The sequence below is a fragment of the Convolutriloba macropyga genome, chromosome 7 (genome assembly GCF_964194025.1).
Source record: "Convolutriloba macropyga chromosome 7, txConMacr16.3, whole genome shotgun sequence".
Lineage (NCBI taxonomy): Eukaryota > Metazoa > Xenacoelomorpha > Acoela > Convolutidae > Convolutriloba > Convolutriloba macropyga.
The window spans coordinates 56,686,579-56,711,549 of NC_134474.1; the positions used below are offsets into that span (position 1 = coordinate 56,686,579).

The 24,971-nt window shown below is 36.7% G+C and overlaps 1 protein-coding gene across 6 annotated transcripts in view; it reads right to left on the minus strand.

Moving 5' to 3' along the window:
- LOC142343183 (uncharacterized) overlaps positions 1-24,971 on the minus strand; it is a 74,107-nt gene that overhangs the window by 12,806 nt on the left and 36,330 nt on the right. For 4 of the 6 annotated variants that reach the window (XM_075394893.1, XM_075394891.1, XM_075394889.1 and 1 more), the window contains exons 13-16: positions 13,477-13,695; positions 2,669-2,821; positions 1,762-1,806; positions 1,293-1,388 (exon numbers count right to left, since the gene is read on the minus strand). In XM_075394893.1, the coding sequence (XP_075251008.1) occupies positions 1,293-1,388; positions 1,762-1,806; positions 2,669-2,821; positions 13,477-13,695 (513 nt within the window). The remainder of the gene's footprint in view (positions 1-1,292; positions 1,389-1,761; positions 1,807-2,668; positions 2,822-13,476; positions 13,696-24,971) is intronic. The other 2 variants (XM_075394894.1, XM_075394892.1) reach the window with 1 other exon arrangement.

Sequence of the window (24,971 nt, forward strand, 5' to 3'; positions counted from 1 at the left end):
ATCACAAAACTCATTCATAAGTAAATCAACCATACAAAACTCATACGCCTTAATACATACATACAACACAACTCATAAAACTACCAGAACTCAAGGTAATCCAGAAAAAAGCAGTTACCTAAAATCAAACGTTCTGCAAAAATGCTGACAGGTTATGATAGCAAAATATCATTTTAGTGTATTTTTTCACCACTAGAACAACACATGTTCTATAAGAATATGCGCATATAGAAACGTTGAATCACTGAGTACACATAACTTGGTACTTAATCAGCAGCAGGCAAAATAATACTGAACAAAGGTAGCATTCTCTCAACAGGTAAGAACAAAAAATGAACCAGGGACCAAGACGTAAGGTGTAATGCCACTGAACGCCAACTGAAGCATTTTATTCTGTTCACAAAATTCAAATCAAATAACCAATGTTTGTCCTGGATTGCTACATAAAGCAAGACCGACAACAAAATATACGAATCGAGCACTGGCAAGGCAACTTTCAGACATTTATTACTGTTACCGTTCTGCTTCAGAATTGCGTTTATCTTCTTTGTAGCAACCGATCGCTGAATAGCCATGTAGCTCGAGTCAATCGATGAGTAGTTCGTGTTGCATTCATCTTCGGTCAAGTTAGCGTAACTTAAACTCATCTCCGAGTTCTTTGGAAAATTGATCGGTGGTGCGACATCTTGCTGGTTCCGTGCATCTATCAGCAACGTTCCCGACGCTTCTTGGTGTATCGGGGAAGCGAGTTCGATTCCCGTTCGCATCTCCGGTTTCGGCTGTTCTTGGTCGAAATCGAAAGAGCGTCCACGGCGATGTTTTGTCTTTGGAGGTGGAGGTCGGTTTACGTTCAAATTACCCAAAAGGTGTGATTCGTTAGCGTAATTAGTAGTAGCAATACGCATCTGTGGTGGACTCACGAATTGCATTTGATGCGGTTGACGACGAGTAGCTTCGCCGAATCGCCGCAAGTTCTCGTCAAAGACTGACGAAGGATCAAAAAAGGAAAAAGGTGTAACATTTAGAAAGGGCACTATAGAGTAGTAGTAAATTAAGACGAGGAGCCATTATGGCCAACTAACTAATCACTCCGCATTAGTTCAAGGAGAGATTGGGGAAGGTAGGATGATAGTGGTGCTTCATGACGTCATTACTCATTCATTAAGGTGTAATCACACGGTATTCACAGAATTCATCAATGCTTTCAAAGACGTAAGATGAGCATTATTGCCAACTGCTGCAACTTACACAACTACATTCACTGATTAGACTAACAGCTAAGATGAACTTACTGTTCTGTAGATTAGAGCCCACGTCTTTACTAGACGGCGTTGTCTGTTGTTTTTGCGACGAAATTAACTTGGATTGAGATTGTTGTTGCGTTGGACCTAAACAGCACAGCAATCCAAATCAACCACTTTTAAACGGCCTGCTTTGCATAATAAAACTTACAAACAAAACCATCAAAAATAATGGACCAGTCTTTAAATTTGCATTTTGCAGCGCATATTCTATTTATTCGAAGACATAACTGAATTTTCACATTGCAAAGAAATTCCAATTTGCAAAAAAATTCTTATTCGGATTGGTAACCTAAACAGTCCTGCCAAGTGCGAATTTTTAAAACACAGGTCCGTTATTTTTGAAACCATAAACTGAAAAAAGCCATTCCGGTTAAAATTAAGATTTGCACAACTACCAGCTAAAAACATGCATTTATCACCCACATTCAGGAACAGGCATTGCCACAATAGAACGTACCATGTTTTATTTTTCCATCGTGAGGTAAGGTGTTAAGGGATATTCCTAAAATATCACAAATAAACGTAACCTTTGTTAACTAGGCACCAACGGTCCAAAATTTTAAAACTCTTCAGTGACGAGCCAGTAGTAAAATGCGAGTCCAACTGCCTGAAAATATATTCTTCGTCTCGAATGAATTTTTCACGGAATGATTTCTCCAAAGGCTTAATTTTTCCGTCAATTTTTTCCATGTAATAAAGAACATAACAGACTAACGTCGGGCGAATTGCTCACAAACGACCGATGAGCCGTTGGCTTTTGTAGTAGCTAGCTGCGACTTAAGGATGCTAACCTTAGCGGGAGGGGGTGAGTGGAGTAGGGCGGGGGAGGGGGGTTAAGCGTTGACGGGTAATGGACTGGAGGAGTGTTTGGGGGAGTGTGGAGATTGGGTTAATGGGCGGGGGGGGGGGGGGTCAAACTTTTAAGATTGCCCTTCACATCAAGAAATGTCTTCAAAAACAGTTTCAGTCAATCGCATACTTAGAGACCCCAGGGTACGATTTCATCTGTCACTAAAACTTCGAGGCAGAGAGCTTAGGTTGAAAGATTGAACTTAGACTTGAAGAAGTCTAACTTCAAGCCGAACAAGTCTAAGTCTATTTTTCCCTAAACTTAGTGCCCTATCTTTTTATTAAATCGGTCAAGCGAAAAATTGCATTAAAAAGACCACATGACTAATGCAATTGCTACAAACTTCGTTTGAGAGCAATTTAAAGTACTCTTGAAGCATATCTTTATGCTTCAAGAGGCTTAGGTTCACATGAGCTTGCGATAGTTAATTAACTTCAATTCGGTTATGTTTGTTCACTCCCATTTCTTTGATATTGCATGTGACTGATAAATTCGGGTGTTATTGTTTACTAACCCGATCGGAATAGGGGAGGCGGGCCTCCTGCGTCTATCTGATCTGCAACTTGTCTGGATCTCGAGGTGGGAGGAGGGTGATGGTGCTGTTTCTTCGTTTGCACTGGAATCTGGGGCAGTGGTTGGTGTCGTGCTGAAGGAGAGTCACGTCCACCTAAAAAAATTCACGATTAAATTTTATGAAATGCTTTGTTGAAGTACAATTTAATCACCTGGAAGTTTCTAGCAACATATCCTCAAAATAAGTTCTTGGATAGGTATAGTTTAGCCTAATTTACCGAAACAGTGAAGACGCAGCGAAATATATACAACTTGCAATTCAAAAGAATTTTTGTTCAATAATGAGAAACAACTATTCCGGCGATGTACAAGAAAAACTGAAACAGCCGGCAGATTACCGGACTAGCTGCGAAAGAATAGACGTGCGTGCCATATAATAGAGATAGAAGCAGATACAGATCTAAATTGAAAAAAAAAATCGACGCCGCTCAAAAAACTAGGCTGAAAAACATTCAGCGATAAATTAATAAAGCTTGTTAAAATTCATTCCGAAGAAACCTTTTATTAGAGACCTTTATTGCACCTTTTAGAGACCTTTTATTAGAGACCTTTATATGAGTTCCTTTGACCTTAAACAAATTCAAATTAACCTTAAGTTTTAAAGTGCAAAAGTCATTTTATTGAGTGAGGTAAGTCACGTATGATCAAAATCTAATCACGCAAATAACCTAAAAACTTTCGCTAAAGCGAGTGAGAAATGACGTCACGCGCGCAAATGCCGTTAGTGAGAGGAAGAAGTCATTCAGAAAATTTGACTTTTTCAGCTTTGCTGTGTGAACAAATGTAAAACGAAAAAAAAGAGCGTCAGACGAAACAAAAAAACATAGCCGGTAGAATACCGGAAACGACTCGAATCGTCGTGCAAAATAATCTCTACCCTAACTTGGACAAAATCAGAATATCGAAAAAACATTAAAATAACAAAAATCGCGTTAAAATTTTTTCAGTTCAGGACTGCGGGCAGGTGCTGATGGGGGGGGGGGTTGGTAGGTGGGGGCAGGTAGGTGGTGGTGGGGGTTTAGGTAGGTGGGGTGGGGGGTAGGTACGTACGTGGGGGGGGGGGGGGAGGGGTAGGTAGGTACGAGGAGGGGGGTTAGTAGGTAGTACGAGGGGGGGGGGGGTTAGGTAGGTAAGTGGGGGGGGGGGGGGGGTAGGTAGGTAGGTACGTGGGGGGGGTGTAGTTTTTTGCGGGGGCGGGGTAGGTAGTTAAATGGGATCAAATTTTCTGAAATTGACCTCTTCACCTTGATTTACAGACTGTTACCAATTACTATACATTACAAACTAAGCTATTGTTAAAATCCAATGTTCGAAAACAGAAATCAGCAATCAAAATCGGAGGTAAAAGCTCGAATAGAAAGAAGTCAAAATTCAAGTCATGAACAAACTTGCTTTCTGCTAAAAAAAACCTGTAGAATATCAATACTCCTCTTCGAGTCGTAAAAAACCAAGAGCACCGCTATATAGCTACGCTCAGCTTACAGCTTCGCAGCTATAAAAAGAAAAGTAAATCAATCATATCTGGAAATAAAATAATTTGTTAATTACCAAAGTGTCACAATCTCTCAAGTTCACTGTTTGGAAAATTTTAAACATAGCCGGCAGATTGCCGGAAAATAGACGGCGTTAGACTATTAACCTTAAAATAATACTATTTAGCATTATGAACTCTGATTACCTAATGCTCTTATATCTAATAACTGGGATTTATCAGTAAGACCAGTTAAGCTTCCCATAAATGACTATAAGTAGGTCTAAATCAATTATAATTAGTCCTATTAAGAGAAATTGATAGATTAAAAGCGGGGTAAAATGACTGAGGTGTGAAAAATTATTTTCACACCTAACATTTCATCCCAATTTTAACCTTTAAGATAATAGTTCATATTTAAGGAAAATAAAGCTAAGGACTCAATTGTAAAAAGCAAAATCAGCGACTTAGTTATCCCATCCACACCCTAATAGGACAATGAACAGCAATTGAAAACGTGATCGAACTCTAGAACATTTCTTGTTTTATTGCATCTTGCAAAATTATAACTGCCGACTGAGTTCTCAATGTCTTCCAAAAAACAAAGAAACATTGGTCGAAGAAAACTATGAGATTTATATTAACAGTAGAAGTTTACCAATGCCCACAATTGCTCAAAATATCAAAACTACAAATGCCTCGTTTCCGCATTTACATAAGTGGGCCCACTTATTCACTTAAACACAATCAAAAAGCCACTATTGGAAAGCCGGCCACTCAAAATTATAAAGATCAAACTTCTGAGATAAATGTTAACTCCCTCAGCAACAACATCCTCCACAACAAGAAGTTCGTTGGAGAGTAATGGAAGGTGGATAAATTGATCTCGAACGACAAGTGTTGCAATTTAATGGGACAGAGGGAGCTGTAGCAAAGATAAATAATTATGGGAGCAGAAATCTCCGCCTAGGGAGGGATTAGAACCAGCGACCTCCTGTGTCCTACACTGAAGCACTTACTCGTCTCTTATGCCCCTCTGATCCCCGCCTAACAACTGATTCAATTATTTCGACTGACATATGTGCGCATCCCAACATTAATATCAATGATGCACTAACCAAAAACCGATTGATTACATACAATCTTGAATTAAAGGAAAAATTCTCCCTAATTTTAAAAAAGTAAGCGCAATCCTATGGCCAGAAACATTAAAAAAACCGCTCAATTGGTATATGGGACAACAAAAATCCAAAGAAATAACCTCGAAGGAAGTAGGGGGCTAAATGCAGCCTGCCCTGAAGATCATAACTTCACCGAGCGTCTTAAAGCAATATGCGAACCTGCTATTAAAAAACTTATACTTAGGTGCAAAATTATTATCTTTTTCAAAAGGCTGTTTCGAATGCTTAAAAATTTGCGGGAGAGCACATACAGATTTCGTAAAAACGAAGAAAACAGGCAAACAAGAATACTGTGAAAACCCAGATCTGCCAAGCAAAACCATTGCATAAAATTTGTTGGAACGCCGTTTAACGATAAATCATTCCATCGTGAGCAAAAAAATCGACAACAAAACCTAATTTGCAAAAGTCGAAAAAGAGGAGTGTAAGCTAATACGGTTGCCACAGAAATCTTGTCGACTAAATTGAAAATAAAGTAAAGGCCAATAAGAGCTCTACTCCGCTATCACTTTCGCAGCCATTAACAAAGAGAAAGGAAGGGTAAAGAAAATCCTCCTTTTTTCAAGAATCGTTTCTAATCAGAACTCTTGGAAAACTCTTGTCCATCTATTTCCAATTTTGACCTATTTTCGGTCACTGACTTCATCTGCATCCATCATTTTTTCAGCGCATCAACCTTTTGGCATAAAGCTTTCAGTTATTGACTTTTTGCATTTCGGTCAATGACCCTTTCAATCAGCGCTTATTTGGAAATTGACTTTTTAAGAGAGCATCTTTCTGGGTCATTGACGTCTCGTGATCTGTCCTCTTAACCATGCTGCTCGAGAGCCCTTAAACATGCCCTTCAGAGGCCGCTTAAACATGTATTTTCGCCTTTCGTTACCGATGGTTCCTTATAAACTCTCGTGCATTCAATCTAGAATAAGAGCAATTTAGGTGAAGCAAAAAATCAAGAAGTCAAGCGTGAAAAGTTCCCTCAGTAAGTGAAGTCAAAATCTGCGCCTAGGGAGGGATTAGAACCAGCGACCTCCTGTGTCCTACACTGAAGCACTTACTCGTCTCTTATGCCCCTCTGATCCCCGCCTAACAACTGATTCAATTATTTCGACTGACATATGTGCGCATCCCAACATTAATATCAATGATGCACTAACCAAAAACCGATTGATTACATACAATCTTGAATTAAAGGAAAAATTCTCCCTAATTTTAAAAAAGTAAGCGCAATCCTATGGCCAGAAACATTAAAAAAACCGCTCAATTGGTATATGGGACAACAAAAATCCAAAGAAATAACCTCGAAGGAAGTAGGGGGCTAAATGCAGCCTGCCTTGAAGATCATAACTTCACCGAGAGTCTTAAAGCAATATGAGAACCTGCTATTAAAAAACTTATACTTAGGTGCAAAATTCACCTCTTTTTCAAAAGGCTGTTTCGAATGCTTAACAATTTGCAGGAGAGCACATACAGATTTCGTAAAAACGAAGAAAACAGGCAAACAAGAATACTGTGAAAACCCAGATCTGCCAAGCAAAACCATTGCATAAAATTTGTTGGTACGCCGTTTAACGATAAATCATTCCATCGTGAGCAAAAAATCGACAACAAAATCTAGTTTGCAAAAGTCGAAAAAGAGGAGTGTAAGCTAATACGGTTGCCACAGAAATCTTGTCGACTAAATTGAAAATAAAGTAAAGGCCAATAAGAGCTCTACTCGGCTATCACTTTCGCAGCCATTAACAAAGAGAAAGGAAGGGTAAAGAAAATCCTCCCTTTTTCAAGAATCGTTTCTAATCAGAACTTCAATTGTAAAACTCTTTTTGTCCATCTATTTCCAATTTTGACCTATTTTTCGGTCACTGACTTCATCTGCATCCATCATTTTTTCAGCGCATCAACCTTTTGGCATAAAGCTTTCAGTTATTGACTTTTTGCATTTCGGTCAATGACTCTTTCAATCAGCCCCTTTTTGGAAATTTGACTTTTTAAGAGAGCACCTTTCTGGGTCAATGATGTCTCGTGATCTGTCCTCTTAACCATGCTGCTCGAGAGCCCTTAAACATGCCCTTCAGAGGCCGCTTAAACATGTATTTTCGCCTTTCGTTACCGATGGTTCCTTATAAACTCTCGTGCATTCAATCTAGAATAAGAGCAATTTAGGTGAAGCAAAAAATCAAGAAGTCAAGCGTGAAAAAGTCCCTCAGTAAGTGAAGTCAAAATCTCGGCCTAGGGAGGGATTAGAACCAGCGACCTCCTGTGTCCTACGCTGAAGCACTTACTCGTCTCTTATGCCCCTCTGATCCCCGCCTAACAACTGATTCAATTATTTCGACTGACATATGTGCGCATCCCAACATTAATATCAATGATGCACTAACCAAAAACCGATTGATTACATACAATCTTGAATTAAAGGAAAAATTCTCCCCAATTTTAAAAAAGTAAGCGCAATCCTATGGCCAGAAACATTAAAAAAAACCGCTCAATTGGTATATGGGACAACAAAAATCCAAAGAAATAACCTCGAAGGAAGTAGGGGGCTAAATGCAGCCTGCCCTGAAGATCATAACTTCACCGAGCGTCTTAAAGCAATATGAGAACCTGCTATTAAAAAACTTATACTTAGGTGCAAAATTGACCTCTTTTTCAATAGGCTGTTTCGAATGCTTAAAAATTTGCAGGAGAGCACACACACATTTCGTAAAAACGAAGAAAACAGGCAAACAAGAATACTGTGAAAACCCAGATCTGCCAAGCAAAACCATTGCATAAAATTTGTTGGAACGCCGTTTAACGATAAATCATTCCATCGTGAGCAAAAAATCGACAACAAAACCTAATTTGCAAAAATCGAAAAAGAGGAGTGTAAGCTAATACGGTTGCCACAGAAATCTTGTCGACTAAATTGAAAATAAAGTAAAGGCCAATAAGAGCTCTACTCGGCTATCACTTTCGCAGCCATTAACAAAGAGAAAGGAAGGGTAAAGAAAATCCTCCCTTTTTCAAGAATCGTTTCTAATCAGAACTTCAATTGGAAAACTCTTTTTGTCCATCTATTTCCAATTTTGACCTATTTTTCGGTCACTGACTTCATCTGCATCCATCATTTTTTCAGCGCATCAACCTTTTGGCATAAAGCTTTCAGTTATTGACTTTTTGCATTTCGGTCAATGACTCTTTCAATCAGCGCTTTTTTGGAAATTGACTTATTAAGAGAGCACCTTTCTGGGTCATTGATGTCTCGTGATCTGTCCCCTTAACCATGCTGCTCGAGAGCTCTTAAACATGCTCTTCAGAGGCCGCTTAAACATGTATTTTTGCCTTTCGTTACCGATGGTTCCTTATAAACTCTTGTGCATTGAATCTAGAATAAGAGCAATTTAGGTGAAGCAAAAATAAGAAGTCAAGCGTGAAAAAGTCCCTCAGTAAGTGAAGTCAAAAAAATCGTCGAGCAAGAAATTTTCAAACACGTTAAGAATAGTCGCTTTAAACATCGTTGGAGAGCATTCAAAACGTAGCTAACAGTTTGCCTGAACAGCTGCGAAATAGACTTGTGTCGTATAATACAGATAGAAACAGATAAGTTGAAAAATTGGTCAACACCGCTCAAAAACTAAACTATTAAGCGACAAATTAATGCGGCTTGTTGAAATTCACTCCTCAGAAAACTTTTTATTAGGGACCAACAGTACACAAAAACTTCCATAAAACATTCTTCATAAAACAATTTGAGCAGTTTTAGAGTGCAAAAGTCATTTTATTGAGTGAGGTAATTCACCTATGATCATCTAATCACGCAAATGAGCTCAAAAATTATTACTAGAGAGATAGAGAGAAATAACATCACGAGTGCAAAAGCCGTTAGTTAGAGGCAGAAGTTATTCCGAAAATTTCACTTTTTCAATTTTGCTCTGAACAAATGCAAAACGAAAATAATATTCTCCCTAATAATAAAAGTAAGCAAAATGCTTTGGCCAGAAACATTGAACAAAACTGCTCAATCGGTATATGGGAAGTTTAAAGTGTTTAGTTCCGATGAAAATGAAACAAACATTAAAAATCCAAAGAAATAACCTCGAAGGAAATAGGGGGCTAAATGCAACCTGCCTTGAAGATCATAACTTCACCGAGCGTCTTAAAGCAATATGCGAACCTGCTATTAAAAAACTTATACTTAGGTGCAAAATTATTATCTTTTTCAAAAGGCTGTTTCGAATGCTTAAAAAATTGCAGGAGAGCACATACAGATTTCGCAAAGACGAAGAAAACAGGTAAACAAAAATACTGAAAACCCAGATCTGCTAAGCAAAACCATTGCATAAAATTTGTTGGAACGCCGTTTAACAAAAAATCATTCCATCGTGAGCAAAAAATCGACAACAAAAACCTAATTTGCAAAAGCCAAAAAAGAGGAGTGTAAGCTAATATGGTCCCCACAGAAATCTTGTCGACTAAATTTAAAAAAAGTAAAGGCCAATAAGAGCTCTACTCGGCTATCACTTTCGCAGCCATTAACAACTCTTTTTCTACATCTATTTCCAATTTTGACCTATTTTTCGGTCACTGACTTCATCTGCATCCATCATTTTTTCAGCGCATCAACCTTTTGGCATAAAGCTTTCAGTTATTGACTTTTTGCATTTCGGTCAATGACTCTTTCAATCAGCGCTTTTTTGGAAATTGACTTTTTGAGAGCACCTTTCTGGGTCATTGACGTCTCGTGATCTGTCCTCTTAACCATGCTGCTCGAGAGCTCATGCTCTTCAGAGGCCCCTTAAACATGTATTTTCGCCTTCCGTTACCGATGGTTCCTTATAAACCCTCGTGCATTGAATCTAGAATAAGAGCAATTTAGGTGAAGCAAAAAATCAAGAAGTCAAGCGTGAAAAAGTCCCTCAGTATGTGAAGTCAAAATGTTCTAAAAAATCGTCGAGCAAGAAATTTTCAAACACGTTAAGAATAGTCGCTTTAAACATCGTTGGAGAGCATTCAAAACGTAGCTAACAGTTTGCCTGAACAGCTGCAAAATAGACTTGTGTCTTATAATACAGATAGAAACAGATAAGTTGAAAAATTGATCAACACCGCTCAAAAACTAAACTATTAAGCGATAAATTAATGAGGCTTGTTGAAATTCACTCCTCAGAAGCCTTTTTATTAGGGACCATTAGTACACATAAAAGTTCCATAAAATATTTCAATTTGAGCAGAAGTTTTAAAGTGCAAAAGGCATTTTATTGAGTGAGGTAATTCGCCTATTATCATCTAATCACGCAAATGAGCTCAAAAATTATTACTGGAGAGATAGAGAGAAATAACGTCACGAGTGCAAAAGCCTTTAGTGAGAGGTAGAAGTTATTCCGAAAATTTCACTTTTTCAGTTTTGCTCTGAACAAATGCAAAACGAAAATAATATTCTCCCTAATAATAAAAGTAAGCGCAATGATATGGCTAGAAACATTGAGCAAAACTGCTCAATCGGTATATGGGAAGTTTAAAGTGTTTTGTTCTGATGAAAATGAAACAGACAACAAAAATCCAAAAAAATAACCTCGAAGGAAGTAGGGGGCTAAATGCAACCTGCCTTGAAGATCATAACTTCACCGAGCGTCTTAAAGCAATATGAGAACCTGCTATAAAAAACTTATACTTAGGTGCAAAATTAATCTCTTTTTGAAATGGCTGTTTCGAATACTTAAAAATTTGCAGGAGAGCACATACAGATTTCGCACAGACGAAGAAAACAGGTAAACAAGAGTACTGAAAACCCAGATCTGCCAAGCAAAACCATTGCATAAAATTTGTTGGAACGCCGTTTGACGAAAAATCATTCCATCGTGAGCAAAAAATCGACAAAACCTAATTTGCAAAAGCCAAAAAAGAGGAGAGTAAGCTAATATGGTCGCCACAGAAATCTTGTCGACTAATTTAAAAATAAAGTAAAGGCCACTAAGAGGTCTATTCGGCTATCACTTCCGCAGCCATTAACAAAGAGACAGGAAGGGTAAGGAAAATCCTCCTTTTTTCAAGAATCGTTTCTAATCGGAATTTCAATTGGACAACCATTTTTCTCCATCTATTTCCAATTTTGACCTAATTTTCGGTCACTGACTTCATCTGCATCCATCATTTTTTCAGCGCATCAACCTTTTGGCATAAAGCTTTCAGTTATTGACTTCTTTGAATTTCGGTCAATGACTTTCAATCGGCCCTTTTTCGGAAATTGACTTTTTAAGAGCACCTTTCTTGGTCATTGAAGTCTCGTGATCTGTCCTCTTAACCATGCTGCTCGAGAGCTCTTAAACATGCTCTTCAGAGGCCCCTTAAACATGTATTTTCGCCTTCCGTTACCGATGGTTCCTTATAAACTCTCATGCATTTAATCTAGAATAAGAGCAATTAAGGTGAAGCAAAAAATCAAGAAGTCAAGCGTGAAAAAAACCCTCAGTAAGTGAAGTCAAAATGTTCTAGAGAACCGTCGAGCAAGAAATTTTCAAACACGTTAAGAATAGTCGCTTTAAACATCGTTGGAGAGCATTCAAAACGTAGCTAACAGGTTGCCTGAATAGCTGCGAAATAGACTTGTGTGTTGTATAATACAGATAGAAACAGATAAGTTGAAAAATTGATCAACACCGCTAAAAACTGTAAATTATTAAGCGATAGATTAATGAGGCTTGTTGAAATTCAATCCTCAGAAGCCTTTTTATTAGGGACCATTAGTACACATAAAAGTTCCATAAAATATTTGAATTTGAGCAGAAGTTTTAGAGTGAAAAGGTCATTTTATTGAGTGAGGTAATTCACCTATGATCATCTAATCACGCGCAAATGAGCTCAAAAATTATTACTAGAGAGATAGAGAGAAATGAGGTCACGAGTACAAAAGCCGTTAGTGAGAGGCAGAAGTTATTCCGAAAATTTCACTTTTTCAGTCTTGCTCTATGAACAAATGTAAAACGAAAAAAGCTTCAGACGACGGAACAAAAAACGAAGAAAAACGCAATATCGCTACGCTCAGCTCCGCAGCTATAAACAGCAAAATGGATTAAAAACTATTGCAGCCTGCTTCAGTCGGTTGGGAGCAACTAAACTAACCACGGGGGCTTCAGATGACGTCATTAGAGGTCACTATATACCACTATAACCCCTAATAAAATTTGAAGTGAAAAAAATTACACCAAATTCGGTGCATATTTTTCACATTTAGTAGTGAAATGCCGCCACATGAGTTCAACTACAGATATTTGTGAAAAAGAGAGAAATTTTGATCACTCAAAACCAAAAAGTCAGGGGGCGTAGAAGGCGCTCGAAAAGTCAACGCGGTCAAGCAAGACCAACGTTTACAATAATTGCTTCGAATTCCGTTAGAGAGCAATTAATAACCCACCAATGTCAGACGAATTGCTCTAACAACTTGCTTGCCGCTGTTTTTGGTTGCAGCCAGCTGGATAAGGCAACGCAAAGAGGTGCGGTAAAAATTTGGCGAGGGAATCGAAGACCTACCAAAAAAGACAGCTAGACCTTTTACGCCACCAATATCTCCTCATTAGTTTTGGTGAACAGTACACTTAAGAGCCTGTTAAAGCTCTAAAAGCACTGCACATCGGTTAAAGACCTCGGGCTTTACCAGTTCATCCCATTTCCGCGGACTAAAAGTCATATTCGTAAGACGAAAATACGATCAAGCAAATTGTACTAAAACGACCCACATAACCCAAATAATTGTTAAACAAGCTAAATAGTCCGCACACAAGCAGAAAAATTGCATTATAGAGTTTTATGAACACCTGGAACATCCTTTAATCATCACTCAGTCTTACCTCATGGAAAACTTACAATTTTCAGTGAAATTTTTTAATATCTGCAGATAACCAAACTGGGTGAGAAAACTGCATAGCTCAAGAATGGCAGGCACAATAAAAACTCTTCATACCTTTTCTCAAGTGAGCATAATCGTAAAACTTGCACCTTTGTCAACAAAGATTGGTTAACGAAATGACCAACTATTTGCATGTGTAAAAGCATTTAAATACTGCACTATAAGCGGCTGTCCGTTATTCTGTCTCAAAGACTTTGCTCAATATATGAACTAGCCTGTAGTTGTTACAGCAGTAGCCAGTTTGCTCTCTGGGATGTTGGGTGTCATGTGCTGCTGTGATTGTTGTTTCCTCTGCTGCTCTTTGTGTTCTGCCACCTGTTTGTTTACATTTGGAGGTTGGACTGGTGTCGTGGTTGCCAAAGGTGACTTGGAGGTTCCTCGAGTGTTGGGGTTCGGGCTGGGACTCATCTCGTAGATGTCAGAGCGATGCGTGTCTGAATAAAAAAAGAAAAAAACTCAAATTTGGTGCCTAATCTCAGTCAAAAACCATTTTTAGATTGTTTTTAGCTGCTTGCTGATGCTGTCAAAAGTTGTTGCAACTTTTTACCTTTTATAGGATAAGCGGTTGCAACTTTTAACTTACTTGGCATGACTACTTGACTTGCCATTTTCAGTGCAATAAAAGCTAAATTAGGTTCGATAGAGTTTATAATCAGACTACCGAGACGCCGGGTTATACGAACAAAAATTCGACAATCTTCTCCCTCAACCCCCAATAGAAAATATAGTGTCGAACACGAATAAGTGTCGACCACAAGCGCGCACAGCTGCAAGCAAGCACCCACTTTCACCCTCTAAAAAACGAGCCAGACGAACCAACCATCTCCGACGAGAGCATAGATTTTGGTTTAGAACCAAAAAACAACCCAGACAACCCAACCGAAAACGGTACTACGTTCACTAGAACCCGAATAGCGGCCCTTGACGCAGGCGCAACAGCTGAAGCCGCTAACAAACGCGCAAATGTAGAGCAACAAAAAATGAACATTTACCAACGCATCGTGTATGTTAACTTTGAGGGAGCGAGACCTCGACTAGCTGCCTTCGCGAACGCCATGATTAGACTTATTCACCAAAGAGACAGGATCAGTGTAAGAGAAATTGCGATAAGAAATGGCTTCTATATAAAGCCCAAAAACAAGAAGCGTCAAAATTTCTAACACCAGAAAAAAAAACAAACAAGAATTCCAAAAGCGTAAGGTGAAAGTGCATTCGAACAACCACAAAAGCCAAAAATAAGTAGCGCCATGCTTCGTATTAACAAAAGTCTCGCTAGATGTCAGCTTAAACACAAGAAAAGAACAACTAAATGAACAAGGAATTAAACCAAAGAAGATTTTTTAGAGTTGAAAGCAGCGCAACAAATCAAGAAACCAGACTGTTAAGAGTACTAACCAAAGATGAAAAAAACGAGGCAAGAAAAACAATCATGAACGAGATAGTATTGTGCCTGCAAAAAAATCAAAAGTGAACCGTCAAAACAACAACCAAAGACTGTGCAATGTTTCAAATGCCATGCACATGGCCACAATGCATCAAACTGCAACAACGCTCTAAGATGTCCGCGAAGCGGTACTGATCAAAATGAACCTTGCTGCGCAAATTGCAATGAAAAGTACAGCGCTGCACACAAATGTTTTCAGAAAACAAAGAAGCAAAACAACAAGCAAGCGCTGCGTCATATGCAGACGCTCTCAAAAACAAACCAGAAAACAAAGGTAGAGAGAGCGCATAAAATAGCTAGATAAGCCCAAGCAAAAATCGAAAAAACGTTCGAAGTATACTAACGAATCAGTTTAGCAAACTTGAAAGTAAAAGAAGAGAGCAGCTAACAAAAAACGCAAATGAGCAACTGAGAATTGACCTTCACAGCCAAATTGACCAATTGAAGGCAAACTTACAAAATACAAGGAAACTATATAAAAAAACTAGAGAAAATATTAGGAAAACAGTCATGGAGGACATCTCGAACTTTATGTGAAATATTGAAAGACAACAAACTCACAGTAGATAAAGATATGAGCCAAAAAATAATTAAGCTCAAAGACAACATAATCAAAAATCAGACCACTCAGCACAAACAAAAACAAATTGAAATAACTTAGAAAGAAGAACGGTTTAAAAAATAGAATCAAATTGAATAAAAAACAAACATTACAAAAAAGAGTAAAAGTCACGCAACTGAACTGTCGCGGATAAACAAAACTAAAGTAGAAATATTAGATATACCGCAAAAAAACAAGCCGACATAGCTTGCTTCAACAAAATCAATTTAAGTAAGAAAAACTACTCAAACTTAGAAGGTTATACCCTAGCAGAAAATACTAAACACAGCCGTTTAGGATCTGCAATCTACATCAAACACCGAATGAGTTAAGAGCTCATAGAAACGAAAACATGAATCAGAAAGCAAACAAAGACAAGATTGTATCAGCATAAAAATACTTGGACTCATAACAACATCTACTATTACTACAACTAGAAGTAAAATGAAGAACACTAGATATGCGCCTAGCCAACTCAAAACTAAAAAGCCTATTAGATAAATTTTATGTCTTCAACGAAAGCCCTACTGATCATTAACCAACTGTAAGCACCTATAACATAGAGAAAACAATCCAATAACATGAGAAAATTAACTGAGAAAAATGACAAAAAATAGTATATTGCATAACCAAGATGACCAAAATAGGATTATAACAAAAAATACATAACTCAGATGACCGAAATAGGATAATAACAAAAAATGGACTCAGAAACATAGATAAAAAACAAAACAATCAAGCTGCATACAAAGTGTATATATATGAATAAACATATATATGAAAAAAACTCAGCTGCAAACCCCCAGCTACAAACCATCAAAAAAATGACAAAAAAATAAAAGTTTGAGAGAAAAAGAAACAAAACGATAAGACGACGAAAGAAACACAACACAACACCAAATAAAATTCAACAAGATTAATATACTGACAAAACATACTATCAATATACTGATCAATATACTGACAAGAAAATGAGTAAAGAAAATTGACAATGAAACAAATTGACAAACTAAAACAAGCAATAAAAGATAACAACTTTTAGAAAGCTACAAAAATATTACTTAACCAAAATCGTTAAAATAATGGAAAATCACCAATGAACAATCAGGAAGCAGCATATGCCTTCGCCCAAAAATAAAAAAATTAATCGAATCAAAAACAGATAAGGCAAGACAACGAGAAAAAATATTCTCACTGAAAATCAGAGAAACAAATCTCGAGGTAACGAAGCTAAGTGAAGAATGAAGAAAACACGCAGAATTAAAATCTGCAGGAGTAAAGAATCGTAAAAATAGAGCAACAGGAAATGACGGAATAAGCTTTCAGATGATAAAACAATTACCATTGGAAACATTAGAAAACCTAGCACAAACAATTCAAGCGTCAATACAATTAGGACATGTACCAGCCCAATGGAAAACTACAACTGTAACAATGATACTAAAGTTAGGAAAAGATCAAAAAACGCTGAAAGGACACAGACCATTATCAGTAACATCCGGCCTTAAAAAGTATCCGAGAACATAGTAAACGAAAACTTGGTAAATCACTGTGAATTACTAAAACTGTTCAGAGATCAACAAAGCGCCTAGAGATATAGCAGATGCACAACAGACAATCTTCGAACGCTGACAAAAAAGCAATAACAAGCTTCAAAAGGGAAGGTCCCAGAGTTGCTGCCTTCTTAGAGGTAGAGCAAGCTTTTGAGTCTGTATGGCACAAAGGTATCTTATAAGGCGAAATCAGATTAGGACACTATGGTGGATCACAAAATGAACTAGCAGCCTTCTAAGTAACAGAAAAATCAAAGTAAAATACAACTAAGCAGTTTCTAGAAGCTTTACATCCGAAGCCGGGGTCCCCAAGGGAGCAGAATGAACCCAATCTTATTCAATATGTAAGAAAGCAAACCGGAATATAACAAAACATAAATTTCACAATATGCAGATGATATCGATATATCCTACAAATATTAAAAACAAGAAATCGCTGCTTAAAATCTACAAATCCGAATCAAACACCTAGAAAAATAGTGCGAAAATGGAAAATACTCCTCAGCGCGAGAAAGAACAAACACTATCTTCACTAGACAAATACTGAACACAAATCTGAGGCTAGGATTAGGGTCAGAAGACATCGACGTCAGCAAAGAGGTTACATTTGGACTTGACCTCAATTATAAATTGACCTGGACAAATCATGTCAACAAAATAGTCATAAAAATGAAACAAAGGATCAACATGCTCAGACATCTAAGACAAAAAACGTAAACTCTAATGTTATCTATCTATATAAAACAATGGTAAGATCCATATACATGTATGCAAATGCAGCTTGGGCAAACGTAGCAAAGATACAAAAAATACAAAATCAAGCTATCTGACTTGCATATAACCTGCCAATGTGGACCAGCGTAGATGAACAACGTCAAATAAAATTATTAGAAACAGTGAGCAAAATAATCCAAATATTACGCTCGAAATAATTCGCAAGGTCTAGAAAACGAAGTAAAGAAATAGGAAACACAGCAGGAAAACATTTGTTAACTTGGAGCCAGATCAAGATGTATCAAACTCCTTTGGAAAACATCTTATAAAATCAAACAACGGTGGATGCTGACGTCTTGGGGTATGACTCAACGCGTTAGCCGAAGCCATTCAAAAACTTAGCCAAAAATCTAAAACAAAGGTGGATGTGGACGTCTTGGGGCATGATTCCAGACGTTAGCCGAAGCCATCAAAATAGTAGCAAACATTTCTTAAAATCTAAATCAAAGCAGAAAAAGTGAAACTGGACGTCTTGGGGTATGACTCGAGACGTTAGCTGAAGCCATCAAAAAAGTAGCAAAATTTCCAAAAAATGTAAATCAAAGCGAAACGAAGCTGGATGAGGATTCTTGGAGTCTGAATCGAGACGTTAGCTGACGCCATCCAAGAATTACACTGCACTAGCTAAACATTTTCCAAATTCAGTTTTTAAGCATGATGAAGATGCAAGATGTGTGCACATGTATGTAAGTAGATGACGTTCAGAACCCGACAAACTAAAGAAGCGATGGACACCACACCTGGATGACCAGTGTCAGACACTAAACTGATCACCGAAATTAATCTCGGTCTTGAAGCTGAACTAACTCAAGGGTACCAGTAGGGAGGGCAGCATAATCATGGAAATCATGCTGAGGCCTTGATACTGCCCCTACACTCCGTTCCCACTTGGGAACAACCACTCAAACCCGCATCAATAAGAGGCACAAACTACAAGCCTTTGTCCTCTCAGTCCACACGCCGTCTGCTTTTCTTTTGAAAGCTGCGACTGGCTGTCAATGATGCGCTGAAGGTGCCTCTTTCTCTTTCCCTAACGACTATTTTTTTATCTTTCATTCGCAATAAGCACTAAAACCAACAACAAGTCACTACTCTCAGTGCACGAGCCGGTTGCTTTTTATCTGAAAGGGAGGTCTGCCCGCCGGAGTTGCACTCATGGTGCCTTTCTTTCTTTCTTTCTCTTCATTCTTTCTTCAATTATTCTCTCCCTCTTTGTATACCCTGTCTCTCGCCGAAAACACAACAAAACCCCTCAAACTAAAACTCTACCATCAAAATTCTCAAACAAACCAATCTCACTGCCTCCATCCTCCAGACAAGTAGTCAACATAAACCACTAGAAACCCACGAAAAACCAAAACCAAATACAACCCAAAGTCAAAGCGCGGTTAAAAATGTGGCGTAAGATAAATCGAAATTAGCAGTTCACTGCTAATTGAACACAAAAAGCAATGCAAGCTTTTGATAATGCAGTCACTCCAAAAGTGGATCCAAATCGAAATCAGATTCTAAGATTTTGAAATCATATGCTGGTGTTTTTACATAGGGTCGCGATAAAGATCGATGCCTAATTCTTTATGTTCTGACTTGCAGTAGCAAAACTTGGTCGAAAATCCTTAACGCCAAACCGTCATTTACCATTTCTAATTTTTCTTCAGCTATTTATCCCGATTCTAAATTACCATTACAGTACTTATGACAGATGTGGTGTTGTGTCACATCATTATCCTCTTAAAAAACTTGAATCGAGAAAAACAAATAAAGATTACTCAGAAAATGAAATCGGGTCGTCGACTGGGAAGCCTGCAATGCATGTCACGATATTTTAAATATAGAAACGCTAGCCTTAGCATTAAACTTTGTATATCGGCAAAGTTCCGGGAAAATTGCAAAAAAAATTGCAGCTGTTTTTAAAGATTGTTAAAAACGGGGCTCTGCCATAAAACCAAAGAAGCTCAGCTCAATCTCGGTTTTTTTGTCATTTTCGATTTTGATTTAGCTGCATCAGTTCGAACTTCTTTAAAACTTCGGCAGATTGGCCAAATAGCTGCAAAATAGACTTGTGTGTGCATAGTAGAGATAGAAACAGATACAGATGAAAAAGTTATCCGTGACGCTCAAAAAACTATGTAAAATATTCAGCGCTAAATTAATAAAGCCAGCTAAGATTCATTCCTTTTGTTAGGGATCTTTATTACATAAGAGTTCATTTGACCTTAAACTAAATCAATTTGAACTTTTTAAATACTAAAAAATTTTCCTAGAGAGAAAGGCAAATAACGCCACGCACGCACGCGCATACAGACACACAAGTTAGGGAGAAAAAGAAGTCATTCAGAAAAATTTGTTTTCTTGCGTGAGCAAATATGAAATGAAAATTTTAAAAACATAGCAAGAGCTGCTCTGAACTACAACCTAAAGAAATGATTTAATTAATGACCTGACAAATAACATTTCAACAGCCATATTAAACTAAATCAGGCAAAAACCCATGAACCTATATGCGCAAAAAAAACAATAGCAAAATATTGTTTTCCAAGATCTAGTTTTTAATAAACAATAACAAAATTTAGTTTATGAAAATATTAATCCTGTGCATCTTTAGAAAACGTACACAATACAAAAACATCCTTGGAAACAATGTCAGACAAAGCAAAACATGAAAAATTAAAGAAATTAGAAATCAGAAAATTTTGAAAATCATTCCAGAAACCTTAACCACATCATACGATACCACAAATCTCAAGAAATTGTAAAATATCTTTTAGCATTGCTAATGCCGGAGAAACAATAGAACTACAAACGAAGGCAAGATACACAAAACAAACAATTCGAAAAGAAACAGTATCTCAGTCAATAAGAAAAATTTGTCGCAAATAATTGAAGCGAACGAACTGACCAAAATAACGACGCACTACAAGGCCAATGCAACTGTATTTTTTCAGAGGGAGCAACATGACAAGAAGAACAACAAAAATTACAAGACTAGAAACTGAACAATTTTCATTATTTAAAAGGGGGTTTCGAAACTAATATAAAAAATCTAGTCCAATGAACGCACGCACCTAATTAGACGCCCTTTCCTCAATAGCAACTAATGAAACCAGTCACAAACGAAACTAAATCATAAGACAACAAAAATACAACCAATTTTCGCAAAAACTGAAGAACTGGATAATACTTATTGAATATTAACATTATAGATGTCAACAAAACTTATTTAATTTTTCCATTAAATAAATCTTCATTAGCGATCGAAGAGACCTGTCATTATTGCGAATGAGTGAAAAGACAAGGAAAAAGAACAACAAATATACAGAAAAACTCAAAATTCACTAAAACGAACAGCGTATAATATTTAATAGCTATGACATGAAAAAGATTAACTCGATTAATATTAGCATCATTAGCAACTGATGATACCTGTCATTAAAAAACCATAAGATAAGTCAGCAAAGTGAAAAAAAACTCGTAAAAAAATTGACAATATTTGAAAACAATTAAGGTCAAAGCCAAAAACATCAATAGCATTAAACAATACAAAAACAAAACCGACTACCGTCGGGCGAATTGCTCTCAAACAACCAGCGAGCAGTTGACTTCGTGATTAGCTAGCCACGGTGTAGTGAGGCTAGCTTTAGCTCGATCTGACTCTGCAACTCTTAGTTATCCAGCCTTGTTAGTAAATAAATAAAACAGATATTCTAAAAACTTGCAAAATATTGCATAATTTAAAAGAAACGTTTCCAAATTTTGCAGTGAGAATGTTCAAAACTATTTTTGGCCTTTGGAGTTATGTCACGTAACCCAACTGAAAGACTTGAAAAGCTTCGTTGGCCAGTAGTGATCGTTAAACTCAGTAAAGGACAATAAACATAAATTTTGAAAAAATAGCAAAATTTCAGTGACTTATTAACAAACATATAAGGACGTTTTCTGGCCCATGTGTCTGGAAAAACGTGAATAATGAAAAATAATTAACAAAAAAATTGAAAAAATTTGCAAGTTTTTTAAGAAATGCTAAAATTTGCGATGTTTAAATATTGAAACCTTTCCACTACCAGTGGAAGCTATACAGTAACCTATTATAAAATCCTCGAGGAGGTTCCTCAACATCTAGGGCTGAAAGAACACAAAAATTGACAAACAATTTCAAAAAACTCGAAAAAATTGTCAAAATTAGTATAAAATTGCGTGGGTGGGGGCAACAGCGCGGTGGGGAGGGGGGGGGGTCAACAGTGTGGGTGTCTTCAACCTCTAAGAACCGCCCTTCACACCATTCGTTTGAGAGCAATTAATAAATCTCTAAAGAAGAACTCAAAAATTCTCTAAAAACTATTGACAACCAGTAAAATCAAAGTTATGAAAACCACTAATTATGGATTCACAAAGTTAGTTAGGTTCATTTATGACCAATTAGTAACCAACAAGACCTGTCATTAATGATACTAACTGCTAGGACAAGAGTAACCATCAAAAGAAAACCGAATAACGTCGGCCGAAATTCTTTCAAAAAGGGGGTGAAACGTTGATATGACTAAGAGCCCCCCTCAAACCACGAAATTGTCTCCTCAGAACGATTTTGGTGAATCGCATACAAAGACTAGTAGGGCGTAAGGCTTTAAGAGAGTGCTCTCCGGCTGTTAAGTTTATCCAGAGGACGAAAACATAAATAGGTCAGACGCAAAATTGGTTGCATAAAAGATTGCATGACTCATATTGCTGCAAATATAACTTCGTTTGAGATCAATTAAAAGGGAGCAAAATTAAAATGTTCACTAATATTTTATAAACTACAAATAGAGGCAAAATAGCAATAGCATAACCCGGCACATTAACACATACCCGGCAGACTGCCAGAAAATAGCCGGCGTTGGCCCCCATAACCAAGATTGGGAAGAAAAATCTAAAGAACATAGCCGGCAGATTGCCGGAATAGCCGCGAAAAAATAGACCTGCGTGTCATATAATAGAGATAGAAACAGATACAGATCTAAAATGAAAGAAAAAATCGACGCCGCTCAAAAAAAACTAGGTAAAAAACATTCAGCGATAAATTAATAAAGCTTGTTAAAATTCATTCCGCAGAAGCCTCTTATTAGGGACCTTTACTGCACAAATGAGTTCCTTTGACCTTAAACAAAATTAAACTTAAGTTTTAAAGTGCAAAAGTCATTTTATTGAGTGAGGTAAGTCACGTATGATCAAAATCTAATCACGCAAATAACCTAAAAACTTTTGCTAAAAGCGAGTGAGAAATGCCATCACGCGCGCAAATGCCGTTAGTGAGAGGAAGAAGTCATTCAGAAAACTTGACTTTTTCAGCTTTGCTGAGTGAACAAATGTAAAACGAAAAAAGAGCGTCAGACGACGGAACAAAAAAACCAAGAGCACCGCAATATAGCTTCGCTCAGCTTACAGCTTCGCAGCTATAAAAAAAATGATTTTTGTACACCAACAATTTTAAAGTGCTTATTATTTGGATGTAATTTTGGAATGATGCATACTCCTCTTTCACACTGAGACAACACATGGGCTAGTACCAATACCAATCAGCATTAGATATGGTAACTAAGACTTAAAAGAAAGTTCGAGTAACGGGCATCTAAAACTGGGCTCTATGGGTTTAACCCGTTTCTATTTCTGATTTCGTTTTTTGATACTCTGTTCATTTTGAATTGCTTTGCTGAGCAACTGCTGTCTCTAAATACTAAGCAGAATGAGTGAAGAAGGAAACTAGCCCAAAGAAGCCAAACTGAGGCGGCTATTTAACATATTTATCATTTTTATTGCAGTCAAGAAGATACAAAGCACTGGAAAAAAGAGACAATGACAGACGGGGAAGAGAAGTCCCTCAGAAAAACTGAAAATTCGTCAAAACACCAATTTCTCACTCCACTTTGAAGGAAGTTTGAAATAATATTACACCTCAGACCCATTTCATTTCTCGCTCCCTTTACTACTTCAACGTGACTCAAATGACCACTCTAATTTGACTTCCCACTGACGCGAAAAAGCCGAAAAAAGTAAACAGATCATCATAAAAGAAAGACATAACACCAATACAATCCAAATCTTTTGGTTGTAAAAACCGCGAACACCAAAATATAGCTACTTCGCCGCTTTAACAAACACTTGATGTCAATTTTGACCTGTCAATTCAACAAATGTAATTAAAATTGCTGTAGTTTCACAAATTAATTCTGAAAACACTACCAGAAATAGCTGCGAAGTTTTCACAATAATTTCAACACAACTGACATAGCCGGCAGATTGCCAGAATCACAGCCAAAGAATAGACTTGCGTGCCGTATAAAATAGAGAGAAACATACAGACCTATATTGAAGATCGACACCGCTCAAAAATCCAGGAAAAAAACATTCAGAGACCAATTAATAAAGCTTTAAAAATAAAAAACTGACGCCTCTCAAAATGCTAGGCAACAAACATTCAGCGATAAATTAAAAAAACTAAAATTCATTCCGAAGAAACCTTTTATTAGAGACCTTTATTGCACATATGAGTTCCTTTGACCTTCAACTAATTCGAATTAAACTTGAGCTTTGAAGTGCAAAAGTCATTTTATTGAGTGAGGTAAGTCACTTATGAACAAAATCTAATCACGCAAATGAACTTAAAACTTTTGCTAGAGAGAGAATGAGGATCGACGTCAGGCGCGCAAACGCCGTTAGTTAGAGGAAGAAGTCATTAAGAAAACTTGACTTTTTTAGTTTTGCTGAGTGAACAAATGTAAAACGGAAAAGAGCGTCAGACGACGAAACAAAAAAAATAGCACGACAAGTCTTGACGTAATATTCAAAGAATTTTCTTTGACTAAACAAAACACTAGACCTAAAACGGACTATGAGAATTGGGAAAACCATTTCGAAAAAATCAGATCAAGAAATAAAAACAATGCAGAAAATCAAAGTCAATATGCCGCACGTGAACAAAATATAACTAGCGAGAAAGGGAAGTTTGGTTCAATTTATTATTATTATTATTATTATTATTCTTATTATTATTTTTATTATTATTATTATTATTATTATTATTATTATTATTATTATTATTATTATTATTATTATTATTATTATTATTATTATTATTATTATTATTATTATTATTATTATTATTATTATTATTATTATTATTATTATTATTATTATTATTATTATTATTATTATTATTATTATTATTATTATTATTATTATTATTATTATTATTATTATTATTATTATTATTATTATTATTATTATTATTATTATTATTATTATTATTATTATTATTATTATTATTATTATTATTATTATTATTATTATTATTATTATTATTAT